The following is a 9699-nucleotide window of genomic DNA, read 5'->3' as shown; positions in this document are numbered from 1 at the left end:
GATTTGAGACTTTTGCCACTTGGCGTAGTGTGTGTTAGTTTATACATGCACCGGTTCCCCGTAAATCTCGCCATTAAATTGTGACAGAAGAAAATCTGATCGGTGAAAAGCGCTCTCGAAAGGGAGTGGAAATACGGATTTTTACAACCACTCAAGAGACCCTTTTTGCCATCATCTCACGCATCGCATGCACTCGCCATCGGATCGGTTGGACGCAGGACTCAATTGACAGTGTGTTTACCAGCGGAGTTGTGTTCTTCTCGTCGTTTTGCCCTCGCGTGCGTGACACAGTTTCGAGAAATCGACCTCCGCGGAGTCCCGAGGGTGGCTTTTCGCTGGGCTGTCACACTGTCGCGCCCCTTCACGATGTCGCGCAATGTGCCGAGCCTCCGTGACTAGGCCCGCAGCCTGGGACGTCTTGCAGAGCCGTGAGAGGAGTGCCGTGGCCAGGGCAGTGGATGGTGGTCTAGTGGACGAGCTCGCTCGTGTCCGGAAGTCGCGCAGTGTCGGAGGGAGTGTCGCTTGGGAACGGTGTGCCGGAGTCAGTCATGTGCTGGGTGATAGTGTGGAGCCTCACCTTGGCCCTACAGGCGACGTCGAAGTACGCCAGGGCGTCCCCGCCCGCGCCCAATAGCAGGCATCGGGATGAATCCACCCACTACGCCGGTAACCTGATGACAATCGGCCTCGATTCGGTGTCGATAGACGCTGCAGGAATCAATAAACGAGGTAATCAACATTAAAATGCCATCACAGTTGAATGCTCATCCCACAGAGAGATGCCCTGATTGCACACCCTTCGCAGCCCTCAAACCGGGCTTGCGGAGTGGAAAAACTGCTGAATGACACCCTCACATTTGACGATTCCAAATGTATCCCCTCAGCGACTCTCAGTGGCCCAGTTCCGCCGTGAGATTATGAATTGTGTGGGTCGGGACTGTGGGTCGATGAGGGATGCTGCATGCGGGCCGAGATACCGATGACTCTGGCGTTTTCGGGCCACCCCCTGCGCTTCATCATCCCTGCACAAATAATGCAATAAATCTACGCCGCGATCTCAATATTTTTCACCTGTACAGAATTGAAATGCGACTCCCTCGAGGGGATGTTCATTGCGCGGTGCTGTTGTTTTTGGGTCCTTTTTGACTTGCATTTCGTTTGAAATTGGTTTGCAGTTTTTGCTGAAAAATAATATTGCCAATTAATTCAAAATGAAAATATATTAACATGCAGAGAAACCAACTCCAATTAGGACAATAATCACGCTGATGAATTATATCATGCACACGCTCTTGTGCAGCACTTACAAAAAAAAGTATTCAATCCACCAACAAATATGAAATTTCGCCGAAAAACCCTTTGCATGAGTTGGGATTTTTAATATACTTTCGCGAAATCATCAAATTAATTCGAAATATTTCTCAGAACTGCAAATGAAGCTCCAATCCGGGCATAATTATAGGAAGAGTTTAATATAATGCATTGGACAACGCAAAAACTGTATTTATTCGTATGATACACGATTTCAATAGAAATTTAATTTGGTACATTTTATTATCTGCTCATTTTTACCCATTTGACATTATGTTCCGAAAAGTATTCACATGAAAATGCGCGAAAATCATCATGATGGGGTTGGTCTTAGTTTCCTGGGTAATTACAAGTACATATGAGCTCTGTAGGACTATAAGCGACAGTTATATGTTACGTAATTAGCTCTCGTAATTTGAGCGATTCATTTGTATCATTGGAAGGAAAATCAGGAGACTGGCTTTTTTCCCCTTTGACTGTGGATATCTGTGACAGATATGGGTTTCGTATGGCCGGCAAAAAGTCCCCCAATATCACATATCAAGGGAAAGGAATTATGATTAATTGGACTAGGAATGTGTATGGTGCTGCCAAATTGGGAAAGTTCTTGCAGAAATGCCAGTAAATTGTTTGGAGGTTGAAACTATATAGCGTCGGTTTGAAAATTTGAGAGATAGAGAGCAGCGGAAAATCGATAGATTGAAGTAGGTTTCTAAAAACAAGAATGCCTGAGAGGAGGAATTGGGAGCTTTTCACGCTACTCACAAGCTCAACATTTTCAAGCACTTCTGCCCTGAGTTAAATTAGGTATTTGTGTGTGCAAGTGCACACAGTGAGTTGTGTGTGAAGTGTTATTAAATTTTCTTCCCATCATCCACTCATGATTGTACCTATTTTGTCTTCGAAGTGCTGTGTGAGTGCACATAGTGAAATGTATGGGAGCTTTTCGTATGTTCCGGGGAATTACTGGGGGATAATACCCACACTCTCTCCATGGTTTGGGTGAATGCAAAGTTTTTGACCACTTGTGGTGCTTCAAAGTGAATAGAAATTCCCGTCCGCCCCTGAAAATATGACAAATCCTCGCATAGATTTTCGCAAAAGATATAAATACACCAGCAGGGAGTGCCGGATTTATTTGATTTGGAGGAACATTTACTTGTGCCCTCAGCGAAATTCCAGGACACAACATTTTTGAGTTGAATGAAATTTTCGCGTATGCCACTATGGCATGAGAATTTCATTTGCATTTTTTATGCATCCCAATAGAATTTTCATCGATTTGGAGGAAGCGAAAACGCTCAATTCATAGCACAACGGCTATGCGCACATGGAGCAAATGGCACAACTACCAAATATGACATCTAATAGAACAATGTTGTGGAAAATATTTCAATTAGTGAGCCATATCTATTGGACAAATATTCCTTTGCATTATTACATAGGGTGAATTCCTCCGGAGATGCCACTACAAATGTGGATGTTTGAAATGACTCGGGATCTTATATTTCAAAGTGTTTCGCCATTTCCCCATATGAGATGCTCTCATGTTTCAGTCCAACCTAAACATCATGATTCTGAAGACTTTATTGGACAGTAAATGGCGAACGATAAGTATCAAATTTTGAGATATTTATCGCCATTCCTTCGCGATAACCATCCGCGTACATACGTACGCTTCAACCCTCCAGTCGTATTTCGCCACTCACCCTAAATACGCCACAATGACGTCTTATAAATTGAGAAGAAATTGCCCTAAATTTTATCGTATTGACCATTAACATCAACGAGAAGTGAGTCAATGCTGTGTGGGTATTTCGGTGGAAAAAGAGGAGAGCTTTAGGATACATCAAAGTGGATTTCTTTTAGTGGTGCTCATGCTTCAACTTGCTCCGTCAGCCTTCTTCTGGCCACCTAAAAGTATTTCAAATTATATGGGTTATAAACTGGAGAAGATGCAGGAGTGAAGTTTGTGGAAACATTGCGAAAATGTGACTTTCACTGGGAGAATATGTGCATTCCTCACATCCAATTTCGGTGTGTTTATTGAGGCATGGTCTCAATCAATCTCGATAGTGTGGAAGTAAAGTATCCTGTTAATAAATATTTCACAAACAATTCCACAAGTTTGCCTGTGTGGCGAATAACTTCCTTGCTGGGAATTAAACAACAAAAGCATGACTTTTCGTTGGGGTGATGAACTCAATGTGATATCCCTGCATCTCTGTCCATATCTCGGGTGTTTCATTAGAGAAATACGACAGTTGTATCGAATTCACCTTTGGCTGTTTATTCAGTATTGCTCCATTTGTCCCTGTGCTCGTCGGCCGGAGTGTGTCCAGTGCGCTCTCCCCTCGTGCTTATGACATCCCCAGAGCCGAAGGGTCATGTAATCCAATTATATTTTCGTCCATTCGCCAGTGCCATCGACTTGTTCGCATGATCAGTGTGCGTCTTGACCCCATTTCCGTCAAGGCGTCAACTGGCAGCACATCCCTGCGTCCGACCCCCTTGTTTATACGCTCCAATTCAGTCCGGTGATTTTCAGCAACAACCTCCGCTCGCCCGGTGCTGAGGGCGAATATTATAAGGAATAATGGTGGCACTCCATAAATTTCCAGCAGTGGCAGAAAGTGAGAATTAGGGAATTAGATTATCCTCACGACATGGACTCGTACCTTTGCTCCTTATTGCCGGGGAGGCGCACTCACACGGACCCCCTGATTAGTGCACAGAGAGAGAGAGAGTGGCGTATTTATTTTGACTTTTATGAACCATTTACAGATTTATGAACACGTCGGTGGGTTGAAACACCTCACTCAAGCAGAAAAACACCCGTAAATTAATTCCATTAGTCTGCATTTTATTATTATACACAATCTCCACCATAATGGCAAGTACATAAAAATCTCACCGCTGTCATGTCCTCATTCCGCGCCGCCAAATCCCGCAAAACCCGGTCCACGGACGTCCTTCATACCTCCACGGTCACCCCAGGCCCGAGCCCAGTGTGGCGGGTGCCAAGACAAATTGCAAAAGCGTCATCCGCACGGAAATTCACGGGATTTCGCGCATTTGGAAGGTCGCGCAGTAAAAATAGCCCTCCGCCAGAGTCTCTTGGCGCTGCTCCTGAGCACGCCCGAAGGACTCTTGAGGCCTGTGTGAAGGGTGAATTAATTGAATGGTATACAAAGCTCATTTGTCGGCATTTAATTTGGAATAATACACACAATAGGTGGGCCCCTACGGCAGCCTCTGAAATACTTCCGGTACTTGGTGATCACGCATCCGTGAGTTAATACGCATTTCACCTCTGGCGCGGACAATTGAATCTAACCGTATTTCATCGTCTTTGAAACACCAACACGGCAAGTGTGGAATTATTTTGCGAATTTCAGCAGCCCACGATCTGTCTTTCCTGAATATTCGCATATATAATGTGACTAGAATAATTATGGATGACTCGACTGCATGTGATTTAAAATCTCTTTTTATATTATGCAAAAATTCTGCACCACGTCTTTCATTACGGGGCGCTTCTTTCCCGTCTTATTGAAAATGGAAATTCATCATGCTGACAATTTAATATTACATAATGAAACAGGAAAAGCTATAAACACGACGCACACCTGGAAAGCTGGGGGGAAGTAGATGAAAAATTTAAAAGTTCAAAGGCAGGAGGGTTTGATGTCATGGCAGCATAAATACCTATACTGCGATCATCATCTCGACACGTTTTAACATTTGTTACAATACCCCTCCATTTCATTGTTGAGCCAAACAGCCCTCGAGCAGCGAAGCAGCTCTTCAACCACCATGTGTTTACATCTCCTGAATTTAAAACACAATTATTATAAATTGTGACACACATGGAATGCCAGAGCGCCTTCATACATGCGAAAAGCTCCCCCGATAGTCGCGCAGCTTCCCAGCCAAGAGTTCCACGCCCTCAGCAAATAATAGCGCAAACACGAAATTCAATTATTTTTCTATATTGCACACATACATCCATTTAATACACTCAGATCCGGAAAAATACTTTATTCCGACACACGACTAATATCGACAGGCATAGAGAGTCGCACAAATGAGCGGCGCTTCGGAGGAAAAAAAAAACGAGACTTTTCCAACGCAAAACCCCACCCTGGGGAAGTTAAAGCAAAAATATGATTCTGGTGAAATATTCAAAGCTGCTGCATGGGAGCTTTTGAGAGCAAAAAACACCCTCATTACGATTATATGATCTAGGCTTTGTGTCTCCTGGGAAAAACGTCATTCGACGTGATTTTTGAGTTCATTTGTGATGCACATTTGTGTACTTTTTCCGGGGGATACTTTTTTTTTTATAGAAAACAGTCTTTAAGTTGCATTGCAAAAACTGTGTGGTGAAAATTTGCATTAATTAACATACAAATTAATGCAAAATGTAGATGTAAATACGAGATAGATGCAAACTTGGTGAAAATATTCAAGAGTGACGAAGCAAGTTGCCAGAAATGGGGTGCAAATATTGAGTGTTGTCATTTGAGGATAACAAATGCATTGCTACATTTAGATAAGAGTTGCTCCTTCATCATGCAATACAATTTCAATATTTCATTTCTCTCTCACACAAGTACGAAGGCTTTCGCATTTTTTTCTGTATGCCGGAAAACTGACCGAAAATGAGCGATTCTGCACACTTTTGTTCATGTGGAAGTATTGTGGAGGACCATAAAAAGTTGAGGATCTGTGCACTGGGTTGGGGAATAATTATTGTGTATGAGAGTGCGGATAGTCAATGAGAAACCAACCATTCGCTTTCCATCAAAAGCATTTACGAGAGAGTAACAATGAGAGCGCGACAATGCATGCGAATCATATGGCATTATGCAAATTATCGCGTTAGTTTCAACTGCTGCTCCGCGATTGGATTAGCGGTTGAGATTGAGGATTATGGCGAGATAGTCAGAATGGCATTTGGAGGATTACGATTGAGTCCTCGAGTTCAGCCATCATTTTGCAATATGTATCCGTCAACAGTCAGACACTTGGAATCGCTAATTGGACTTGTGTGTTTGGCTTAAGTGCAGCTCTCTGAGTGACAAATGCTAATTTATTTCGTGGATCACCAAAGAGATTAATTACCTGCTCTGGTAGTTAAAAACAGTCTGTTCTCCTCAGACATCCGTTGCGATGATGAGCAATGTAGAAAAGAAAATCCATAAATATTTTAACCATGAAGTGCGAAGAAGATGTTGAACAAAAGATACGTCAATTAAGAACACATTTTCAGTGAAATATTATGAATATTTCACAGCACTTCATCTGTTTGCATTTGAGAGGAAGCATCTGCAAATCAGATGAAATTGCACTTCCTCTGGAGTGTTTGAGAAAAGACATTTACTGAGCTGCAGTTTCATATCAACATTTCCAAAGTAAACTGTGACTTTTGAAGAACATAAATAAAATATCGTACGAATCAGGAAGATACAAATATTTCAAAAGATTCGTTTGTGTGTTGCTTAAACTGGAATTTTTTCCTTGGACTATTCACCAAATCTCATCTTTGGAGAGCTTTTTAATATATGAGTACACTCAGAAATTTGATCAGAAGATTAAAATGCATAAATTAGCTAAAATACAACTGGTTTAATGTACACAAATTGATAGGACAACAATAATTTTGGGGAAAAGGCAGAGATTAACCAATGAGAAACATGGTTTGGAGAACGATAATTGCGGTTTATCTCAATTGACTATAAAATTGCATCCCATTTGGGAATTGTGTGAGCGCGCATTATAATGTATTCATTCGTTGGAATCTTAAGACCAAATTCCTTGGCGAATAATTAATGGCAAAGCCCTGCAGAAGTGCACATAGTTTATATCATCCAACCATCCGGAGCCAGTTCAGAGCAATTTGCAACCACCGATCGCTTCCTCAGCCACTTTCCCACAAGAATTGAGAGGAAGGAACGGTGAGAGTGGCACAAGTGGCACAATCTCGCAATGCAGGCGAGCAAGCGATAAAGGTGGGTTGATATAGTGAGATTGGGTTAACTATGGATGCCTTTCCAGCCCTCTGATTCCTCAGCCACACACTACCGCTAATCGCTGAGCCTCCCTTGTGATCTCTTAGTCTGCGGCTCTCGACTGGCTTTAAAGTAAGACACCGCTGAGGCGGAATCGCGAATGAACTATTAAGCAAGATTGCAAGATTAAGAAATCCTTAAAAAAATCACGATAATAACCAAAGTGTTTCAATTAAGTCAACTCTCATCATCCTTGGAATCCACAGCGGATGTATTTTCAGAAAGTCCCATAAACTGTTCGACGTGAAAGCCGGCTTATTAAAAATGATTCCTCGAGGAGTCGTTTGAACTTTCAGGCAAAAAACAACTTTGCCCCCTTGGCGAAGGTGAAATTGAGTGAACGTATAAAATCTTTTCTGGGGACCTTTATGCAAAACTCCTCTCTGTCGATTTTATGATAATCACCATTGATTTTTTTTCCGCTGTACTGGCAATATCGCACTTTTGACGTGCTTATTGGAAAATCTCGTGCATGGCAGCGCCTTCAGAAATGCTTCCCTGGGAATCTTATATATCGTATAGCCACGCAAAGATGTGTGAAACGGTGACTTTTATTGTCTTGTTACCGCTTCACATTCACATTTGGCATTTTATTCTTTCAAGTTACTTCCACCACCACGTCATAAACTATTTTATAGAATTATATTGCACAGGAGGGTGGAATGTCTTCTGCGGCTGAACTTTGTGGGGTTGTAGAGAAGTTTTGTTGGATGGAAAGGTAAAATATTCTTCGTCTTCGTCTCCGGCAGTCACTTTATTCTTGCCTTTGGACACACAGCCACCAGTGCATCTCTGTCATTTGTGACACAAAAGCACATCGCGTCCTCAAGAGACATTTTCACCCAAGGGGCATGTCATTATTAGAGTCACAGGACGAGGATACTCCAAGTTTAATATCAATTTTGGACGTATCTGAGAAACATGGAGACAATATAAATTCTCTCCATGGATTTCGCGAAGAACTAGCAATTTTAAATTTAAAGTGGAGAAATAATTGTAACTTCACACACATTGTTGAAATCTCTTTGCCTTTGTATCTGCGCCATGAGGCCGGGGAGAACGAGTTTCCCTACTCCGATGGGTGGCAGATCAAAGGCAGCAAAAAGGCAGATGAGAAATGTAATAAATCCCGAAAGATTTAGAAGGTTCGAAATGGAATTAGGTTCATAAACTTGTCCCGGGCGCATGCATTACACACTGAGCGGCATGGATAAAATTCTGAATGACCTGGGCTTTGCATGAGAGGCCCTCTGGAGAATACTTCGCCTCATGAGTGAGAACAAGCCCCAATTGCTGGCTCCTTCAGTTAGCGGATGAGGTTTGTCTTGTGCTGGCCACTTCCAGGTATATGCGAAGCTGTCCGTGGGCGGAGGATGCCCATAAATTTATTGATGACGCCACAGATTTAGCCAGTGGGAGTCTCTCCAACCCTCGCGCCCTCGCATCTCGGTGGGAAATTTATTTCTCTTTTTGTTTGCACTTGGTTGTCCGATAAAGGAAACTGTATCTCGGGACGAGGCCAACGTATATAGCGATGTGTAGAGACGGTGTGGTATTTCAGCAGAATCAGCGCCGCCGAGAACCTATATCACACATGAGATACTCCACCCCATTGTGACGGCATAGATGGTGAAACAATGCACCTGCAAGGTGTGTGGGAAGAATTCAGTGGATGTGGCTGGGTTGCAGTATGACTAATAAAAGTATGAAATGGAAAATGCAGACTCTCGTTCATGCTGATTGCACAGTGAATAAAACTTCCCATAGATTCTTACATATACGAGAGTGAGAAAGAAGTATTATATCTGACAGCAACTTCCCGGATAGCGTCTTAATATTACAATCCACGAAGCGATTCAAATTCCTTATCGCATAAAAATGCGGGTTCCGTGCGCTGTCAAACGAGGTTTTTTTTTTACACTTAGCCCTGCCAACCCTAGATAGACGAATCGCTATGCTTGTGCATATGAAAATCTCTGGGAATTCCACTCTCTCCCGTTTTTCTTTGCGCAAAAGATATGTTTTGTGTGAAGCGGGAAGACGTCTTAAATTTCTTATCTCACGTTGTGCAAATGTATTTGTTATTCGCCCTCTAAAGTATGATGTACAGATTGAAAAGGTGAAAATATATTGTCCTACATTCTTCAAACCTGTACATCATTGTCAATACATTAATTACTGAATCAATCTCCGGATATCAGGGCGAGAAAAAAACACAGCCGAGGCAAAAAAAACGCGTCTGATCAGAGAAGAGATTTCGGGACTAAGTTTGTCCGAAAGAGGTGCTCTTCAGCTGGCGAGCTCAGAGGCGCCA

The 9699-nt window shown here is 42.6% G+C and overlaps 1 protein-coding gene across 7 annotated transcripts in view; it reads left to right on the top strand.

Moving 5' to 3' along the window:
• The first annotated feature begins 297 nt into the window (after window positions 1-297).
• Window positions 298-9699, top strand: part of LOC132259713 (disintegrin and metalloproteinase domain-containing protein unc-71) — a 168618-nt gene continuing 159216 nt past the window's right edge. For all 7 annotated transcript variants that reach the window (XM_059757451.1, XM_059757447.1, XM_059757450.1 and 4 more), the window contains exon 1: window positions 298-729. In XM_059757451.1, coding sequence (XP_059613434.1) covers window positions 549-729 — 181 coding nt within the window. In that variant the 5' untranslated portion in view covers window positions 298-548. The remainder of the gene's footprint in view (window positions 730-9699) is intronic.

The sequence above is a fragment of the Phlebotomus argentipes genome, unplaced genomic scaffold, assembly GCF_947086385.1.
Source record: "Phlebotomus argentipes unplaced genomic scaffold, Phlebotomus argentipes genome assembly scaffold_18, whole genome shotgun sequence".
Lineage (NCBI taxonomy): Eukaryota > Metazoa > Arthropoda > Insecta > Diptera > Psychodidae > Phlebotomus > Phlebotomus argentipes.
Note: the sequence above shows the minus strand (reverse complement) of the source record. Positions and strands in the feature narration are given on the sequence as shown.